The following is a 20,651-nucleotide window of genomic DNA, read 5'->3' on the forward strand; positions in this document are numbered from 1 at the left end:
AGTAGAGCGAGGGTAAATCGCATTAACTTAAACTTTAAAGCAAATAACAACCAAAAAAATGAACAGAATAACTTACAAAACTCCAATTCAAAATGAAAAAAAGATACAAATCATTAATAAAATGCTTGTTAAGTAAAAAAATAAAAATTAATAATAATAATTACTTAGCTAAATACGAGTAAATATTAATTACAAGCATAATTTTATTCAAATTGCATCGAATTTTTCTTAAACAGCAAACAAACAATCTTATTTCTAGGGCATCAAATATATACATATATACGTATTTACATTAAAATGCACAACAAAAGGAACAATACATAATAATATAAACTTAACTTGATAAAATGACAGAAAAAAAAAACGACTTAAGCATTGAAATTTGGGGAAGGATTTCAAAGTTTAACTTTGTTTTTGTGACAACACGTAATTTAAGCACAAACGCTAAGAATTAAATTAAATAGATCTATATATATTATACATATACATATTTAAGATTTATGAACATTCTCCAAACACTGATTTTTCTATTTACATCAAAATAAAAACAAAAAGAAAAACAAAAACAACAAAAAAAAAACAAATGTTGAAGGCAGACTTTAATTAAGCGATTTTTAAATAAGCAGAAATCATAAGAAACATATTTTAAACAAATTATATACATCAATATATGCTTTATTTACTTTAATATTTATATACACGACATACAAAAAAACAAAACTACATACAAAACTAATGATGATTATATACACTTGTATGAAAGTCTAGTGGAAATCTATGCGATAAATTCATTTACACTCTACCAAACCAATTTTATACATATACCAAGCAAAACAAAAACTTCAAAAATCTAATCTAATGAAATCTATGAATATATGAAAATAGTTACAAAATACATTATCGCAAAATTAGAGAACAACAAAAACATGAATTAATTCTGTAAGCATCGATAGAAGGCATTAATCTAGAGATTTCTCATGTGACTCATGTAACTAAGTACTTACTACAACTAGCAACAACAAAATGAACAACTAGAAGTTGAGCGTAGTTATAGTATGACAAAAAGAAAAGTTAAACCAAAACAGTAGCCAGGATTACTTATAGCTCGCAAGTTAACCATTAGGTAAAAACATTGCATTCAAACAAAAAGAAAAAATCAAAAAAAAAAATTACTAACAAATGAAATGCTTTTTTTTCAAAACTTAAGAACGGCTAAGAAAGCAGTCAAGGAAAAGAGAAAATGAAAACAAAAACCTGTTGGAAACGCTACAAGAACTTCGTATATTATACATATAAAGTGCATATATACATATACAAATATAGATTTATATTTAAAAATCAGTTCACTATAATAAAAACTATATTACCATAACTTACATAAAAAAAAACAAACAAAAAAACGAAAAACAAAATCAAACTACAGTCTTTTATAGAGTGGTTCCCCTGCAAATGTTCTCCCGCTGATCCGATCCATCCTGATCCGGTAATCTCCTGTTTGTCACACGCTTATAATAGCTCTGTTCGGCCACATAATTGAGATGCTTGGCGCTACCCGCTCCAGTGTTCTTCACGAAGCGATATAGATGGCCATTGCGCTGCTGCAGCAGCTCGTAGGGATGTCCGAGCTCAACGACACGTCCCGTATCGATGACCATCACACGATCCGAGTCCATAACCGTATGCAATCGATGTGCTATGGTCAGCACAGTGCAGTTAGCGAATCGGGTGTGAATGGCCTCCTGAATCAGTTGATCAGTGCTGCAATGCAAATTGAAATTGATATTGAAATTGATATTAAAATTTCAACACTTTCTTAACGGAAATCATTCTTTACTTACTCGGGATCTACGTTAGCTGTCGCCTCATCCATGATGAGTATTTTGCTGTGCCGCAAAATGGCTCGCGCCAGGCATATCAGTTGTCGCTGGCCCATGCTAAAGTTGCCACCGGCATCGTGCAGTCGATAGCTGAGCCCGCCATTGAGTGCAGCCACAAATGACTTCATTTTCACAGAGTCTAACGCCTGCCATAGCTCGTCATCCGATTGATTCTCAAACGGATCGAGATTGTAGCGCAACGTGCCCGAGAATAGCACCGGATCCTGCGGTATAATCGAGATGCGGCTGCGCAGATCGTGTAAGCCCAGCTTAGAGATATCGTAGCCATCCACCTCGATGAGTCCTTCATTCAGAGCAAGGCGAAAGAGCGCTTGCACAATCGATGATTTGCCAGCGCCAGTGCGTCCAACAATGCCGATTTTCTCCTTCGGTTTGATGGTGAAATTGAGACCATTTAGCACATAATGCGACGTGTGCTCATTGTAGCGCAATCGCAGATCCTTGAAGTGCAGCTGCCCCGCATTGGGCCAATCTGCTGGCAAATTGACACTTGCATCCGTCTTGTAGGATGGCTCCGGTGGCAGTTGCACGTACTCCAGCACACGCTCTACACTGGTCATTTGATTCTCCAGTTCGACGGTCTGCAGCATGCCCCACTGACAGATGATTCCCAGCGACATGGACTGTGTGATGGCCAGACCAACATCACCGCTGAAGTAGCCACGATCGACAATGAGAAAGCTGAAGGTGACCAGCAGAATGTACAGCACACAGATGAGATCCGTCCAGAAGGCAAAGGCACGATTCACAGTCACATACATGTAGACAGCGGATGTGTTTTCATTTTGATATTTATGAAAGTCGCGCTCCAGACGCTTTGTGGCATTCAGCGCTCGTATTGTAGGCAAGCCCCTAAAAGTGGCATTTGTATACGAGTAAATGGGACTTCTAGCTGCATAGGGAAATCATAACAATTAAATCACAAATTAAGAAAAATGTAAAACTTATTGCTTTTACTCACAAATGATATCGATGCGCTTGAGGCTTCGACTGGCGCCTATGTAAAGACTTCTTGCAAAGTAGAGCAAGCCGATCATGAGAATCGCAGGTATGAGCAGCCAATAATTGGCAGTGCTTACCACAATGAGCACAGCCAGGCCATTGACAAAGAACTCGAATGAGTCCATCATTGATTGTGGCAATGTGATGTCAATGGACAAAATATCACTGGAGAATCGATTAAGTATACGCCCTGAGGTGGCGAGCGTAAAGAACTGCATGCTGGCACGAATGACGCCCTGAAAGAGAAAGTTGTGAATGTGCAACGAGATGCGTAGACACATCATGAAGAAGCCAAAGGTGCGCAGCACATAGAGCAACAATGTGGTGATGATCAGCACCGAATACACGATGACCAGACGTGTTCTAATCTGCTGTCGCTGAATCGGTGTCCCGTGCTCGTCTGGTTCCTCTTCCTCCCAGTTAGCCCTAGAATGAAAGTCAAAAGTTTATTATATGATTAGAAAACATTAAAATAGGGTAAATAATAAAATGGTTTTTATATTATTATGATCTTGATCATTATTATGTTAGTTTTGAGTAAATTAATAAAATTAATTTGCAAATCTTTCTTCGAAAATATTCTGAACTTTGAAAATATTTTTTAACAAATAATGAAAAACTTAAATTTTGAAATCAAGGATGTATGCTCAGTTGGTCAAGAAATTCTGATTCATTCTAAGTTTATTTTAATTCTACATTTAAAAAAGGAAAAATCTTAAAAATTCCTTGCTATAGATTCACTTACCATTTGGAGAGAAAAATATCCATGGCAGCCTCGGAGCCGCGTGCTATTATGAAAACCACCAGAATGATGAGCACCACCGACGGCAGACCCAGCACAGCAAAGTATTTCTTGTATGTGCCGAGCTTAACGGATCCCTGTTCCTGTTGTTCCTTGTACAGCTCGGCGCACTCGTCCTGATGCAACTGCATCTCCTGTTGGCTGAGCGGTTCGCGTTGCTCTGTCTCCTCAAGAATGCTGTCGGTGCGCATGGCACGCAGCTTGGACACCTCGCTGTCATTGGCCACCGACATGCGAAATCGTTTCAGCTGCTTAAGCGACTCGTATCTACCCTGAATGGAGGCACGTCCGCCCTCCATGAGCACCACGTGATCGGCATGCTGCAGCAGCGCCACACGATGCGTCACCAGAATGCGTATCTTGTCGCGCAGAAACTCCTTGAGGCATCGCTCGAGCAGCTGATTGCCCACATGTGAGTCCACAGCCGAAAGCGGATCATCGAGCAAATAGATGTCCGCCTTGCGGTAAACAGCGCGTGCCAGGCTAACGCGAGCCTTCTGCCCACCACTGAGACTGAGACCCGTTTCGCCCACTAGCGTGGCATCGCCCAATGGCAGCAGAGCGATATCCTTTTCCAGCATGCACACACGCAACACCTCCTTGTAGCGCTGCTCATCGAACGGCTCCATGAAGACAATATTCTCGCGTAGACTGCAACGATTCAGCCAAGGTTCTTGCGGTGCATAGCTGATGACGCCATTCAACTCAACGCTGCCGCTGATGATGTCCAGCTCGCCGAGCAATGCGGCCAGCAGCGTGCTCTTGCCGGCACCCACGGTGCCCACAATGCCAATGAACTGCTGCTCCTCCACCTCGAAGGTAACGTCTTCGATGTGCCGCTGCAGCTTCTCCTGTTTGGCGGGATCCCAGCTAGCTGTGAGTCGGCAAAGTGTCACACTCTTGCGCATTGAGCGTGGATTGTGCATGCGTCCAAAGTAGTTGCCATGCTGCAGATCGTCGTCCACATCATTGAAATTGTCGACACCTCCGTCAGCGGGATCTTCGTGCTGCAGCAGAAAGTGCAAAACACGACGAGCCACCACAAAAGTTTCGGCCCACGAGTTCATGGCGAGTGGCCAGAGATGCAGCAGCGATTGATTGAGATGATCGTAGTAGCTGGACACAATGAACACCTTCTGGGCGGTCACAATGTCGCCGGTGTACACATAGCTGATGAGGCACAGGAACAGCGAGAGCTTCGAGATCATATCGGTGCACTGCAGCGCCGCATACAGATACATTGTGCCACGAATGGCGCCCATCTCTTTCTTGCGCACACGTGCAATCAGTTTGGCAAAGGACGTTTCCCAGGCATACATCTTGATCACCTGCATGGCCGTAATAATCTCGTTCATCAGCTTGACACGCACATCGCCGTATTCCGCCGAGAGGTACTTGAAACGCGCTGCCGCCTTAGAAGCCCACACCTGGAGCGGTACAAAGACAATAATGGCACCAATACCGACGAGTGCTGGCCAGCCGATTACTTCGTAAATGATGTAACCAAAGATCAGGCCTTCGAAGGGACCCTTCCACAGTTCGTGAAAGAAGTAGAATGTTTCGTTGAACTGCGGCAGATCGGTGGCCATGATGGCAATGGCATAACCACTTATGCCGCTGTTATCGGCAGCGATCGATACACGCAAACACTTTCGATACACGAGGCCAGCACACGCCAAGCGGACACGAGCGCCCAGCTTAAACATATAGAACATGAAGGGATGATAAGTTAGAGCGTTGACAAGCGAGCACAAGACCACGCCCATGGCGTAGAGATATGCCGATTCCTTGGATATATCCTCATTGCTTTCCGAGAAGAAGGACACCAATCTGCCCAGCAGCAGCGGTTGCAACGTGCTGCAAATAAAAGTTCAGACACTCAACAGTTGTAGAAACCGATACAAAAATTTATAAACTTACTGCAAAAGGATCTCCAGCAAGGAGTAGAGTATGCAGATGGGCACAAAACTCGCGCCATAAGCCTTGAAGATCATGTGCAGCACACTCGGTTGGGAGCGCTTCAGCTCCCGCTCCCAATACTCGAGCAGTGAGTGCGATACACCTCTGCTGTCCAGGCTGGGCACATGTTCGTACAAATCCGTTGGTTTCACGTTTTTGCTGCCGTAGCCTTTTCTGAGAATCTCACGTGACCAGCTGGGAATCGTAGAATGGAAAACAACAAGATTTGTAACACCCAGGTGGGAACTTTTTATAGATGGGACAGACAACGCGTTGTCAGAATTGTTTAAGTTAGTTTATCATAATCACACTTTAAAGAATCTGCTGCATGTTTGTGAGTTCCATTGATTGACAGCACCATAAATCTCGACTCGATGTGCTCGGCTCTTCAAGCTTATCTTATCACGGCCGCAGAAGGCGGGGCAGAAGAGCAGGCACGGTATTGATCGCGACTAAAAATTTCATTAACTTTCAAATCACCCTCGCAATTATTACGTATACGGAACATACCCCTACAATATATAAAACGTATACGTAACGAATGTTTTCAAGTTTTTATTGACCGCATAAACTATTGAGATTTATGGCATCATCGGCAGGCACCTTATAGACGAGACGAGCTACTGAGATTTTGTTATACGACTATTTGGCGACAATAATCGCTCGAGCACTCACATAAAGAACCATTTGGAAAAGAAATTCGCTTTTAGCACTGGATTCGGTTTTAGCTCCTTGGTTGTGAACATTTTATTTCACATTGAATTCACTGGAGTTGCAAGGTTGCGACTACATAAATTTGTGTATATAATCCTGAAGAGTACACATAGGTATTCACATATAGTATATTTTGTAGTAAGTAGACTAATATCACACAGATCCTTTGCACAATTCGCGCCGTAGTAATAATCCGGTTGTGGCCGCTGCCTTTGCCGTCTCGCTCGCAACTGATTTGCAGTACGCGAAAAGCGTTTGATTTTTAACCAATTTTGCGCTCCGTTCCCGAATCATCGCTATAAATCAATGATCCACGAAAGCCTATCGCACCACCACCTAACACAGAAAGGGGTGGACAGTTTGTGTTTATCTTAATGCCGCCTGACAGCAAACCATCAGTCGATGCAGTCGAAACCACAGCAGCGAGTCGCGAGTCGCGCCGACGACCATTTACCAAAGTGGGTTACGCTGTTAACACATGGAATACGGAGCACTGCCAGCAATTCCAGGTCTAGCCCTAAATTAGTATCAGCGCATAATGAGTAATATATATACCCTGTATGGATTTCACCATACAGATGAGGTTTATTTTAGATAGATAGCTGCCGAACGTGATATTCGGCAATTGAATTCCAAAAATATTTATGCTGATATGTGTGTTTTAAAATAGAAATAGAATAGTGCTCATTAACTGAGTACAATAGGGTATCTCGTGGTACATCTATCGTTGCTAAATTACATTTCTTTTTTTGTTTAATCAACGTATTCAACTTTGGCTATTGGACTGTTCGGCAATTGACAATTTTAATTAGAAGTCGTCGCACTCCACATTGTGTGTTTTACCATCGTTTATCTCTTGTCTTAGATGTGTATCAACAATCTATTGAAATTTGTCTATTGCTTTGTGTAATAATGAATTGTGAATTCTATAAACGGATGTGAATATTATAAAAAATAAATTCCATAAACGGATATGTTTGGTATAATCATTCCCAGGCACTTTATTGAGATTTTGTACGTAAATACGTAAGTACAATGTTAGAACTCTACATATTGTTGTATGTAGTAGTTTCTGTAGTATACAGAGTAGTAGTAGACTGTTTATAAAAATAGCACTTGGCGTAATTTGATTTCCTTCGATTTGTGCAAATTGCTTTTGTGTTTCTACTTATGAAATATGAAGACAGAGCGGAGGCATTAAAGTATCCTAGCGAAAGAGTTACATTCATAAATTTACCTTTAAAGTTAAGTAACGAGTTAACAATGAATCACGCTTATATGTAAGTATATCTGATTACGTATATGTGTATATACAGACTTATACAGAATTGAACTAATACAATTACAACTACAAAACACATGATAAAGTTAAGTACAAATTGTGCTTATAATACTTTCAGTTTCATCTGAATGTGAATCTCAAGCAAGTTTGTGTGTGATTTATTTCTGGGCGTGATTTAATTAAGTTTGCATCCATGTTGGGCTTGAATTGTTTACGAGTTTCGTAGACACTAAGCTATATAATGTTGATAAATTCGCCATAAAAGTTAAGTATCAGGTTAACATTGAATCACGTTAGCATATGTACATACTCATATGAAATAGAAAGAACTTACACGATTACAACTAAGAAACATTTTAAAGTAATTTGTTTTCGATGCCCATGTTTATAATACTTTCAGTTCCCTTTCACTAACTCCTAATCAAGTTTGTGCGTGTAAGTAAATGTTTGTGTGCTATTCTGATTTCTCATGAAGTGCCGGTGTAACATTGTGCTCCTGAGGAATCGCATCCTTATCAAGCAATCGCTTGCTGTAACTCTCCTCGGCCATTTGTTGTAGTGAAAATGCTGTTGTTGTGCCCGTATTATCGACTAAGTGTCGAAGATATCCGTCAGGTCGCTGTAATAGCTCATAAGCATGGCCAAGCTCGCGGGCTTCTCCTGCATCCATGACAAGTACACGATCCGAATCCATGACGCTATGAAGTCGATGCGCAATTGTAAGTACAGTACAATGAGCGAACTTCGATCGAATCGTTTGTTGAATGAGCTTGTCAGTTCTATAAAAAGTACAAGATTAATATGATGACGTGCTTATTTCCAGACGTAATCAGCGGTTAATAAACTTACTCTGGATCCACGTTGGCTGTGGCCTCGTCTAGTATCAGTACTCGATTGTTACGTAGAATGGCGCGGGCCAGGCAAACCAGCTGACGCTGGCCTACGCTGAAGTTGGATCCACCATCATACATGACGCAATTAAGGCCACCAATTAACGTTGAGACATACGAACGCAGTTCCACATCGCCCAGAGCTTTCCACATCTCCTCGTCGGTTCGCTCATCCATCGGATCCAGATTATAGCGTAACGTACCTGAGAACAGCACTGGATCCTGTGGTATGATTGAGATTCGACTGCGCAAATCGTGAAGTCCCATATGTTCAATGTCTACGTCATCAATGCGTATCATGCCCTCGTTGCACGCCAACCGGAATATGGACTGTATGATGGAAGATTTGCCAGCGCCCGTACGACCAACAATACCAATCTTCTCGCGCGACTCAATTGTGAAGTTAAGATCCCGTAGCACAGGTTCATCTTTGGGCGAGTATCGCAGCTTGAAGTTAATGAACTCTATGCGTCCTTTGCTTGGCCATTCGGTTTTCGGTTTGAATTTCTCTTCGGTCTCTAGTGGCGGCTCCGGTTGTACTTCTGTGTACTCCAGCACACGCTCGACGCTAGTCATTTCATTCTCCAGCTCGGCAGTCTGACGCATGCCCCATTGGCACATGCCTGTCATCGTGGTGCTGTGTAATATGGCCAAGCCGACGTCGCCACTGGTGAATTCGTTTGGCAGCACCAAAAAACTGAATGTCACTGCGGTCATGTAGCCAATGCACAATAAATCCGACCACAAGGCAAAGGCGCGCGTACACGAAAGGAAGAGGAACCACGCTGAGGTGTTTGCATTCTGATAGTCGTGAAATTCACTCTCCATCACACCCTGTGCTTGCAGTGCTCTTACAGTAGTTAAACCCTGGAACGTTTGATTCGTCAAAGAGTAGATTGGACTGCGAGCTATAAAGATTAACATACATTAATTGAGAATTCTAAAATGAAATTAGCATAGACTTACATATGCCCTCCAATCGCTTTATGCTGCGACTTGAGTTCACATAGAGATAACGTATACAGGCCAGAATCACTACAATGACAGCAGCAGGAACTAGCAGCCAATAATTGGCAATGGCGACAATGATAAGCACACCAGACACATCGATGGCGAACTGAAAAATTAACGAATTAGAATTATTTGCAATACTTATGAACAGTTCAACAAACTTACCGAAATGCAATCTAAAAGCGTATGAGCTAAATCAGTGTCTATTGTGCGAATGTCCTTCGAAAACCGATTCAAGATGCGACCCGAAGAGTTCGTGTTGAAAAAGTACATTGTCGCCCGTGTGATACCACGGAAGAGGCGATCGTGCAAGCGCAGTGAGATACGCAATCCCATCCTGAAGTAGCCAAATGTGCGCATTAAGTATACGATGAATGTGGCGCTCAGCATGATGGCATAGAATAAGACGAGCTCCTGACGAATGCTATCTTCAGTCCTGGCCTCAGACATTAGAATGGTATCGTTTACAGGTGCAGGAGTAGTCGACTCATCAAACGTTGCATTGGTTGAGAGATTCGTTGTGCGATTGAGTGCAATGTTTTCTTCCCAAATAACCCTGCAAATATTTAAAGGCGTATTAATAAAGATTAAGATACAGCACTCTCATACACTTACCATCGCGATAAGAAGTAATCCACGCCTGTGAGCATAACTCTGGCACAAATGAACAGCACCACAATGACGAATAGCAGAAATGAGCTCTCCAACGCTTTGAAATACGAAGCGTAGACACTAAACTTGACCGAGCCTACGGCTTGTTGTTCTTGATTCGTTTCCTCGACCGTCTCATCGGGCCTGAGCAGCTGATTATGCTGATGATGCTCCATACTTTTCTCAGAATCACTGCGAGACATGTGGCTGGCAATGCTATGCGTATCGATTCCACTCTCGTCATGGGTTTGCTCCAGAAATTGAAACTGTCGTGACCGTTGCAATTGCTGGTAACTGCCTTGGGCTGTAATCTTGCCCGCGGACATTAAGATCAAATGCTCCACATCGAAGAGATATTGCACTTGATGGGTGACTAAGACGCGTATCTTGTTAGACAAAAAGTCTCGTATGCACTTCTCAAAAATGTGCTTGCCCACGTGAGTATCGACGGCCGAGAGTGGATCGTCTAGCAGATAGATGTCGGCTTTGCGATATACAGCACGCGCTAGATTGACGCGAGCTCGTTGGCCACCGCTAAGACTGACACCACGCTCTCCAATGACAGTCAAATCTCCTCTGGGCAGCAGCTCCATATCCCGCTCCAGCGCACATACTTTGATAACCTTCTTGTAACGACGTTCATTATAGTCCTCCACAAACACAATATTATCGCGTATGGTGCCTTCAAATACCCAAGGCTCCTGGGCGGCATAAGAGATCTTTTCCGTGCACAAACGCCTCGCCGTGATCAATGCCCACCTCACCGAGAAGCACATTGAGAAAACTGGACTTGCCGGCCCCAACACCACCGACCACAGCCGTCAGTGACTGATCCTGAATTTCCGTACTGAAGTTCTCAATGGCACACGTCTTATGGCCATCACTGATGTCCCATGAGGCAGATACGTTTTTCAATATCACACTCTTTTTTGGGTGTCTCTGGGCTAAAGTCCCGCAGTCGATTGTGCGGTGCTTGAGTTGTTTGGGGCTGACCATTTGTTAAAAGCGAACCATTTAGTTCGACATTTTTCTTCTTATCCTCCTCGGTTAGTTTGCGCTTGTTCTTCGACTGCATTGTGTCGTTTTCCATATTACTGGGACACTCTGCTCTGGTGCCATCCAACAAAAATTCCTTGCAACGTTTTGCCGAAACCAAAGCCTCGGCAATGAATGTAATGGAGAGTGGCCAGAAATGTACCATGGAATCATTCAACATGTTGAAGTACGATGAGACCGTGTAGACCTTCTTTGCTGTCAACGCATCGCCCAAATAGACATAGGAGCATAGCGCAAGGAACACGGACAATGGTGAAATCATTGAGGTACAGCTTAATGCTGCATGAATGTAGTTTGTGCCACGTATCGCCTTCACTTCCTTGAGACGCACTTCGGCTACGACGCGTGCGAATGACTTTTCCCACGCATACATCTTAATCACTTGAATGCCTTGAATGATCTCGTTCATCAGTTTTACACGCATATCGGTGCGTTCGGCTGTCTTCTGCCGATAATAAGCCGCCTTCTTGGCCGCCCACGCTTGGAGCGGTATAAAACTAAGCATAAACGAGACACCAATGACAGCAGAAAGTCCAATCTCGCGATACATTAGATATCCAATTAGTATCGATTCCATGGGTCCTTTCCATGTGTCGTGCAGAAAGCAGAGGGCGACATCGAATCGACCCAGATCATTTGATAATATATTTATAGCTCGAGCACGAAGACCATCGTTGCAACTGCTCTTGGATACTTGCAGGCACTTGCGGTAGATGAGACCCGAGAATGCCAGGCGCAATTTGGTGCCCAATTGAAATATGTAGAAGATGAACGAATGAAATGTTATCACAGGTATCAGCATGCAAATCACAATGCCCAGTGCGTTGATGTATGCTTCGTCCACGGTTACTGTGGTTTGATCTGTGGCAAAATATCCAACAAAGCCGCCCAAAAATAGTGGCATTAGCGATCTAAAATAAAGTGAATGGATTAGCACGATTGCCATAAATATGATGAAATCTACAATATAATTGCTCACTTGCAACAAGTCTCGAGAAATGCATAGATTAGGCCCAAAGGCAGGAACACGGCACCATAAGCCCGCCATATCGTACGGATTATACTGGGATTACTGCGTTTTAGTTCATCGTCCCACAAGTCACTAAAAGTTTTCGTCACCCGCTCGCTGTCAAGGCACTTCCTATGCTGATACAGTTCGTCATCTGTAAATGGGCCCTGGAGACCGCGCTTAAACAGATCCCGCATCCACCTGTAAATAAAAAGATTAGTTTTTTAATATGTATACAGATATGATAAGCATCTGACACTAATTAGATGTGTGTCATTAAGATTCGTTTGAGGCATAATAATTTATAAGGCTGCTACAGAAGAGAATCTCTGATATCTAATCAAAATCAAGTTCAAGGATACATACTAAAGATATATGTATATTTATACTTTATGATTATTATTATTAGTATCCAACTGAAGTGATCATGAAAAGCGAATAATAATAGATTATGTATTAACAACAAATATTATGATTATGGACTATGGACCACGTAATTATTTTATCAAAATTATATATATTAATAATGAATAATAAATTCTTTAATTCTTAAAACCTAGCAATTTTAATATCATAACAGGATATTCATGGAATGTTCAAAAAGGATTATAACTATACATTTTGTTGCTGCGATTTTTTTTGTATTGAAATAAATTGCAAATACTTATTATTTACGGTCCCCGGATAAAACACATGCTTTATAAATATGTATTGCGAGATAACGATTGATGCATGCATTTTGAATAAATATTTTAGTTAATCATCTAACACATGCGTACTATGTTATTTATCTATACTATATATAAAACTATACATTCATATACAATATGTGGCAGATAACAATGTAACCTTGATAGCTTCAGTGACATCTAATATGTACCGATATCTTGTGCCATACATTGACAACCAAATTCAGGGAAATTCATTCGATAAAAATAATAATAATGAGGAGACAGACGGTGAATAACCTTCATAAATATTACTAATGTGTTATAGTACATAAAGATTACATATCTACAAATTTGTGAGAATAACTTTAATACATCGCGACACGTGCTAACGAGTTGACTTAGCATGCGGAATTTACAGTAATTATTTGTGTTTTTTTGGGACTTTTTCGTATGACTAATATGGTGGACACGGGACTTGGGGTTTGTGTAAGCAAATAAGAATCTCATTAATATTCTTACCAGAAACTCCAGCGTGAGAAGGCGTTGGCAGTTGCATAGGGATTCTTTGGTCGCACTATCTTTCTTCTGGTGCGGTTCATAATATATTATTTTTTTAATAAAATTTAATTTTTTAGGCACAATTATCACTATTGCAAAAATGGAGCTTGTCCTCCTTTTTACTATTGTCTATTTTATTGCACTGTCACAAGAACAATTCCAATCGAGAATATTACACAAAATACGCTCTATTGTAAATTGATTGGCTATGGTCGAGGTCAACGGCAATCTTCTCGTACCCGCTTCTATGTCGACGACGTACCAAATTAACCGTTTGTTGCTGCGATTGCTGTTGTTGTTGTTTGTCGTCTGCTAACAACAAAACAAAGCCAATGCAAATGCAGGCTCTCTTGTAGATGTATGTAATGTATTTTTTATTCGCTCACTTGGAACGACGAGAAATCGCACACAAAAATTTAAATTAGTTAGTAATTATTTCGATTTAAACACTTATTACGACAAAACAAAAAAACTACCATGTGTAATCTACATGGGCCGGTGGACGTCACTCCGCTCTGACTTCAGAAATGGCAATGACAAAATCAATGAGAGCGAGAATAAAGGAAAACTTGCAAAACAAAACTCAACAAAGAAGAGCGCGAGAGCAGCGCCGTCAATGGGAGAGCGCCAAAAAATGAAACCGTGAGAGTGCAGCCGGTTCGCACAGCTGTTTTGCTACTCTACGATTCCGGTTTCATTGTGTTTTTCTGCCGGACATGCAGCCATCAACAAATTTCAAATCAAAAACTAATCAATTAAGATTGCGTACTACTTGGCATTATCAAATTAATGAAATTATGTATTATTGTTGCCTTCCAATATCAAAGGTCAATGAAAACAAAATGTTTAACTGGCACGATAGGGTAGATAAGCATCGGCTTGAAGATGGCATTTGCACTCTTGCTCTCTTTGATGTTTGAAGCAAATGATGTGATGCCAAATGACAATTTGAACGCTGAGCGGGCCGCGATTGCCCAGCATTGTGAAATTGTTTATAGACAGACATGCATTGAAGTGTTGGTTTTGTTGTAAAACAAAAAAATAGTTTGTAGACAAATGAAAGAACGTGCAACTTAGTTAAAAAACGGGCAGTCCCGAATGTTTGGAATTGATAAGATTCCACAATTTCACAAACCGTGAAATGTTTATACTGTTAAATTTATGACCATGGATCAGCTAAGCTTTAAGCTCCATCTCACATGTCTGGCGTCAAACAGATTAATCGCCAACACTACAGTACAAGAGTACACATAAATACAAATCTTGAATTTTACATCAGGAGTGATGAATATTTTTTATTATGTATAATTATGAATTAGCATTAACTCTCGTGTTTTTTTTTTTTTGTAATTTGTGTTTAGTAATTTGGGTGAAAAATACATTGTATATATGGATAGATATATTTGATGACAATCAGGGAACACAAGTTCCACTCAGATGATGACAAACAACATGCCCATTTAATCCTCAATGTATTCGAATGGCTCTGGTGGCTCGGGCTCCTTCTCATCATCATTCATGGGTCCAAATGCCGCCACCGGTTCAACCAGTTCCTGTTCCTCGGCTGTGCCAGTATGCTGGAATACAATGATGCCACCAATGGTCACATCCTTCATGGGCTCGTACGACTGCCCATCGATGACACTGAGCACCTTTAGCTGCTGGCGAAGTACACGTGCTGGATTCTGTAGAAGCTCGAAATTTGGTTCCGGTTCCTTTTTATCCTTCTTCTCTTTTTCTTTCTCTTTCTCCTTTTCTTTTTCTGCACTTGCGCTGGTGCTGGCTTCTTTGTCCTTGTCGTCATCCTTCTTCTTATCCTTTTCTTTCTCCTCCTTTTTCTTGGGCTTGGCCTCATCGGCAGCGGTCTTCTCGTCAGACTTGACAGCAGTTTCAGATTTCTCATCATCCTTTTTGCTGGCAGCAGCAGCAGCTGCTCCTTCTTTGCTGTCCTCATCGACATCCATCTTTTCATCTTCCTTCTTACTATCGGCATTTTCTCGTCTCTTTTGTCTAGCTGCTATCGATAAAACGGCTGTGGCAACCTTTTCGCGTTCTTCGCTCTTCTTTTCCTCCAGCGGTGCGGGATAGGCATATAACGATGGCTTCGCTGCCGAACGATATTCCATCTTGGGCATCTTCAGATCCGAGTTCAGACCAATCACACAAGTGGGCGTAAAGGCCAGAGAGAGCGTGTGCGCCAGGGGGAACCAATACCAGTATTGGGTGAAGGCGAGCATGCCGACGACAGCTTGCAGATTGGTGTGTCCAGTGCGCGACTGAAGCGAGAGCGTTGCATTGCGACCACCAGCATCAATGATACCTGCAAGAAAAACAAGTGAACTATTAGAAAATGCAAGTTTGACTACAGAAAACCGCTCACTCACCTTGAGCCAGAATGGCACCGTATTTGGCCATCACATCTTCGTGCTTGTTGCTAATGACCTCAGCGTACAGCTGACGGAAGAAGGTGCTCTTGGGGCAGCTCTGATCTGTGTGCTGGATGAGTATCATTGCGGATGCAATGAGCGCACCCTGACGCACAAAATTCACCGGATCAAACTTGACCATTGGCTCCAAAAGAGCAATAGCCTCACGCAGTCCAGTGCCGGCGCAAGCAATGCCCAAAGCCATTGCAGCACCGTACCGCACATGAGGATTATAGGATTCCGCCAGCAGACTGACCACCGATGGACATTGCTCCGGTGTGCGGAATAGAATGAAACCAATGGCAGTAACGGCAGCGCGACGCACATCATCATTAACATCGGAGACGGCAACGTGCAATAACTTGCGAATAGCCTTATTGCTGCCAGTTCCATTGTAGGCCATGGCTAGGGTGTACATACCGGAGCGGCGCAGCACTGGATCCTTGTCCGTGGAGAGACTGGTCACCAGAGGATCGGCCTCTTCCAGGCGCGAGAACATGGTCAATGAAATGCCCACGGCCAGACCACGCAAAATCTTCTCATGCTGCGTTTCTTGCGCATACGAAACCATATCTTCGATGGCCTGTGCATTTTTCGAGCCCAACATAACCATGCCCATGGCAATGCCAGCTGCCTCACCAGTGACAGCGTCATCTTGATACAAATTGAACTTAAGCTGCTCATAAAGGTCCTGACGATGCGTGCCCATGCCAGCCAGGCCCAATCCCAGGCAGCCTCCATGACGAACATTCTCGTTCTGTGCATCCTTCAGCTGTTGCAGCAAATAGTCAATGATATTGGCGCCATGATTGGCATGTATCAGACCCAAAGCATAGAGTGCACCGCCCTCGGAGTAGCCTGAGCTGGGACCAGCCTCCTTGGGCAAATAGCTCTGCATCAGAGCTAGCGAGTCCTTCTCATGTCCGCGGTGAATAACGCCCAAGGATGCGGTGGCTGTTAGCTTGGCCCAATTTGTAGCACGAGCCAGCCAATCGAGATTGTCGCGCAGGAACTGATCGGAGGTGGTGCCGCTGTGCATGAACGCATTGGCAATGACAGTGGCTGTGTGGCAGATCGAGACACGCACTGCCTCCTTGGTGCCTCGCAGAATCTGCAGATCGGCGTGATTGCTGCGTATGAGGAACTGCAGCTGCAGATCGATTGACACCTCACCGGAGAGTATGGAAATCAGCTTCTCAATGTTCTTCTGATGCAGCTTTTCCATATCATTCAACGAATCAATGGTGCGCTCGATCTTGGCATCGGCTGTAAGACAAAAATAGAAAATTAGTATTATTATTCATATAAGTGTAGAAATTATATCATAATTAAGGATCAAATAAAATTCGAAAATAGTAATAATGCACTTATTATATATCTAAATATATATCTGAATTTGTATAATTCAACTGTATTAATATATAAACAACTATTACCTTCTTTATCCTCAATGCTCTCGTCGCTGAGCAACTTTGACTTTTCATCGTCAGATTTGGCCGCTGCATCGCTGCCTCCAGCGGCGGTGCCCTGAGGCTTGAAAGTGCTGGGCAGGGCGGTTGGAATTGGTGCTGTATCCTTAAGAGCCTGCAACACATTGCCAAGAAACTCTTGCGTGGCAGATTCATACAAATCGAATGCGATTTGATAAGCCATCAAATTATTGGCTTCCACCGATGAGCGGGTGAGTTTGTCCAGCATTTCTGCAACGGCAAGCGGATCCTCGAGGAAGATCAAGCATTGACACATGTTCACGTAGTCGGGCACTCCCAGATCCCGATAGAGTCCGACCAGGCAGCGCAGCACCTGATTGCGGAAGCCACGATTTTGTAGTAGCGACATTGTCACATTATAGGCATAGGCCAGCATGCCCCGCACATCGTCCGATTTCATGATGGACACTTCGAAGATGTCCATGCGACGCGTCTCTAGCGCAATGCCCAATGCCTGGCGGAACTGATTGTCATCGAGACAGCGTTGAATCATGCGATTCACAATGCCCTCGAGACGTTCGTCAACGGGTTTCGCCTCCTTGGGATTTTCAATAAATTCTACGCGCTGCGCAATATAGAAATCAATGCACTTGGCAATTATGGTTTCAGTGTATTCATTGCGGGCATTCACATCAAATAGATCACCAGCACCCAGAGCATATGTGAGCGCATCCTCAAAGGAGCCCAGATGATAGAAAACTTTGGAGGCTACCATGCCAGCTAATTTGTTCTCGGGAAATGCGCGATCTTCATGCAGCATTTCGATTTTCTCAATGGACTCTGAGATCTCCGGCCAGAACTCGTCCACAATGTTGTCCAGCTTCTTCAGGGCAAATACCTTAAGATCAGGCATCGGCTCATCAAGTAGGGATATTATCCCTGCGGCGGACGTGAGACTCATTTTTGTTGTTTTTTTCTCCGTTGACTTTTCCGACAATGATTTATGTTCTACGAAATGAACGTGTAAAATATGAATAATTTGAACACCAAAACTATCTGATTATAACATAGAGAAGCTATATTTTGAAGTACTAACCCAACAGTTACACCTTTCAATATAGCTCACAGATTTTCTTTTATGCCGAAAAAAACGCTAAATCACCAATTGTTATAGTGCTGCACAACGCAGTCTGTGTGTGACAGTCTGTGTTGAAGCCAGTCATTGAAGCATAGTGTTGCTAAATGACTTATTTTGATAAGTGGCAACGCTGACGAATAAAAACAACCTTCAATCGATAATGTTATCTGTTATTTTATTTTTGTCTAGACTAGATAACAGTATGTTTGTCGAATTTATTTATTTTAAAATTTGTTGAAGAAATATTCTTTTGACTTGTATGAGTTTTCATGGGAATAAATCAAAGTTGCAAAAGGATTAATCGAATAATTTATCTCTGCACTGAAGTAGTAACGTAAATAGTAATTACGGTATATTTAGTATATTTTCTCAATGATAATATTATGTGTTGACATTACAGATGTGGTCACTTTGCTAGCATCGCAGCAACAAAAACGCGCGAAGAAGTAGCGCGACCACAACACAAAATTGTTTAGCTCTCTGTTAGTAAACGTAATAAACGTAGAAAATAAACAATAATAAATATGATGTGTGAAGATCAACTAATACCAATGGATGTTGCGACACCGCATAAAGGCGCAGGCAGCCTAAACTCCTCGGCATCCTCGATTTCAATGGAGGCAAAACCGATGAACAGTTGGGCCCAAGAAGTTCGCGCAGAATCTGGTCAAAGCGACGAGGTAATTTTGTTCACTAATGGCATTTGAATGAATAACTGGAAAAGTGTGTATTCTAGGCATCATCGTCATTCAATAGCAGCGCCGGTTCAGCTGCTCAGGTAAAGCGAGAAATGACATTTGAATTTCTAGACGGCAGCAATGAAGAAAAATTTGAGCGTCTGGTGAAGGAAGAGAAACTAAAGACGCCATTCAAACGACGTCATTCTGGCACACCGCCCACACAAAGTACTGAGAATAGTCGTTCCACTAGTCCCAACAGCAGCGAATCCTCGGCTAATGAAGTAAACGCACGTCCCAAACAACACACGTCCTTCAAGGGTCACAAAGAGGAGAAGCGTGTGCGCCACAACAGTTATACATCGTCGACCTCATCCTCATCCTCGTACACTGAAGCAGATCCCGCGGTTTTATCGCGTCGCCAGAAGCAAATTGACTATGGCAAGAATACGGCTGCTTATGAGAGATACCTAGAAGTGGTGCCCAGAAACGAGCGCGCTCGCGAACATCCTAAAACACCAAACAAGTTTGGAAAGTACAGCCGACGTGCCTTCGACGGCTTGGTCAAAATTTGGCGCAAGCAGCTACATTTCTATGATCCACCGACAGCTGGAACAGCTGCGCAATCAGGTGAAGCAGACTCGGATTCGGACTAGAAAACATTATGTTGCATTTGGGGAATCGGGGAGGGAAGCCTAGCATTGAAAGTACAAAAACAGGCAAAGTTAAAAGTAATTAAACAAAAAAACAAACTCATTTTTCTATTAACATCATTACTAAAATACATTAAGTAGCGTTGAATAGTGCTCACAGGCAAGTTATGTTTGTTATATTAACATAAAACTATGTAAAATTCAATAAAATGCCGTCGTTTTTATTTGTGCGTTTAGTTCTTTAATTTCTCTATAGTTGTACATTTTTTAATTTTTTAATTAAAAATAGTTTTTTGTGTTTATTTAGCTGGAATATAAAATGTGCAATTATCGCTCGAAATAAGTGTATTACTGCAGAACACTTCACTGTTGCAGCAAATTGGCAACAGGGTTGTGACCCACAATACCGAAACAAAGCAGCTGTTTTGTTAACACATGTGTCTATTGTGAACTAATTCTTTGCAGTGCGCGCTTGTTTGAATTGGCTTTTCCACACATTAGCGTGTCGCACATCTGAAAATGCTCACACATGGTGGCACAGCGGGCGTCGTTTTTTGTGTGAAAAAACAGCCGATGGACTCAAACTAGACGACGCTCAACTGGCGCTCACATTGTACACGCTGTAAACAATGTCAGAGATTTTTAAATGTATTGTAATGTATTTAAAGAGCAGAAGAAGGCATCTCTGACCCTAGAAAGTATTGATTTCGGCGATTAACAGACATTTGGATAGTCCTTATAGTTCTCCTGCTATCCTTAAGGTTCACATGATATCCTGGAATGTAAAATTTTCGTGTGTTTCTTGTAGTACTGAGATACGTACG

General features: G+C 42.3%; 4 protein-coding genes across 4 annotated transcripts; 1 reads left to right on the plus strand and 3 right to left on the minus strand.

Annotated features, from left to right (window-relative positions):
- Nucleotides 1–236: 236 nt before the first annotated feature.
- LOC133837650 (probable multidrug resistance-associated protein lethal(2)03659) lies at nucleotides 237–7,248 on the minus strand. Its single transcript, XM_062268487.1, has 6 exons — nucleotides 6,337–7,248; nucleotides 5,623–5,856; nucleotides 3,646–5,559; nucleotides 2,860–3,326; nucleotides 1,839–2,790; nucleotides 237–1,758 (listed from the first exon to the last, which is right to left on the minus strand). The coding sequence occupies exons 1-6, from the start codon at nucleotides 6,405–6,407 to the stop codon at nucleotides 1,428–1,430; spliced, it is 3,969 nt and encodes a 1,322-aa protein (XP_062124471.1). The 5' UTR covers nucleotides 6,408–7,248; the 3' UTR covers nucleotides 237–1,427.
- A 103-nt stretch (nucleotides 7,249–7,351) lies between these two features.
- Nucleotides 7,352–14,034, minus strand: LOC133837649 (probable multidrug resistance-associated protein lethal(2)03659). The gene is given in 9 exon segments (XM_062268486.1): nucleotides 7,352–8,436; nucleotides 8,507–9,455; nucleotides 9,514–9,664; nucleotides 9,724–10,114; nucleotides 10,174–10,931; nucleotides 10,933–11,142; nucleotides 11,144–12,176; nucleotides 12,245–12,475; nucleotides 13,465–14,034. Coding segments are annotated over 9 exon segments (4,128 nt in total). The 5' UTR covers nucleotides 13,545–14,034; the 3' UTR covers nucleotides 7,352–8,111.
- A 732-nt stretch (nucleotides 14,035–14,766) lies between these two features.
- On the minus strand, nucleotides 14,767–18,600 carry LOC133837651 (26S proteasome non-ATPase regulatory subunit 1). Its single transcript, XM_062268489.1, has 4 exons — nucleotides 18,456–18,600; nucleotides 17,366–18,367; nucleotides 15,888–17,195; nucleotides 14,767–15,823 (listed from the first exon to the last, which is right to left on the minus strand). Exons 2-4 carry the CDS (start codon nucleotides 18,318–18,320, stop codon nucleotides 14,964–14,966), a joined length of 3,123 nt encoding a protein of 1,040 aa, XP_062124473.1. The 5' UTR covers nucleotides 18,321–18,367; nucleotides 18,456–18,600; the 3' UTR covers nucleotides 14,767–14,963.
- An 87-nt stretch (nucleotides 18,601–18,687) lies between these two features.
- Nucleotides 18,688–20,049, plus strand: LOC133837654 (histone RNA hairpin-binding protein). The gene is made up of 3 exons (XM_062268494.1): nucleotides 18,688–18,831; nucleotides 18,898–19,177; nucleotides 19,234–20,049. The coding sequence occupies exons 2-3, from the start codon at nucleotides 19,022–19,024 to the stop codon at nucleotides 19,828–19,830; spliced, it is 753 nt and encodes a 250-aa protein (XP_062124478.1). The 5' UTR covers nucleotides 18,688–18,831; nucleotides 18,898–19,021; the 3' UTR covers nucleotides 19,831–20,049.
- Nucleotides 20,050–20,651: the final 602 nt, after the last annotated feature.

The sequence above is a fragment of the Drosophila sulfurigaster genome, chromosome 2R, assembly GCF_023558435.1.
Source record: "Drosophila sulfurigaster albostrigata strain 15112-1811.04 chromosome 2R, ASM2355843v2, whole genome shotgun sequence".
In the NCBI taxonomy this organism is placed as follows: Eukaryota; Metazoa; Arthropoda; class Insecta; order Diptera; family Drosophilidae; genus Drosophila; species Drosophila sulfurigaster.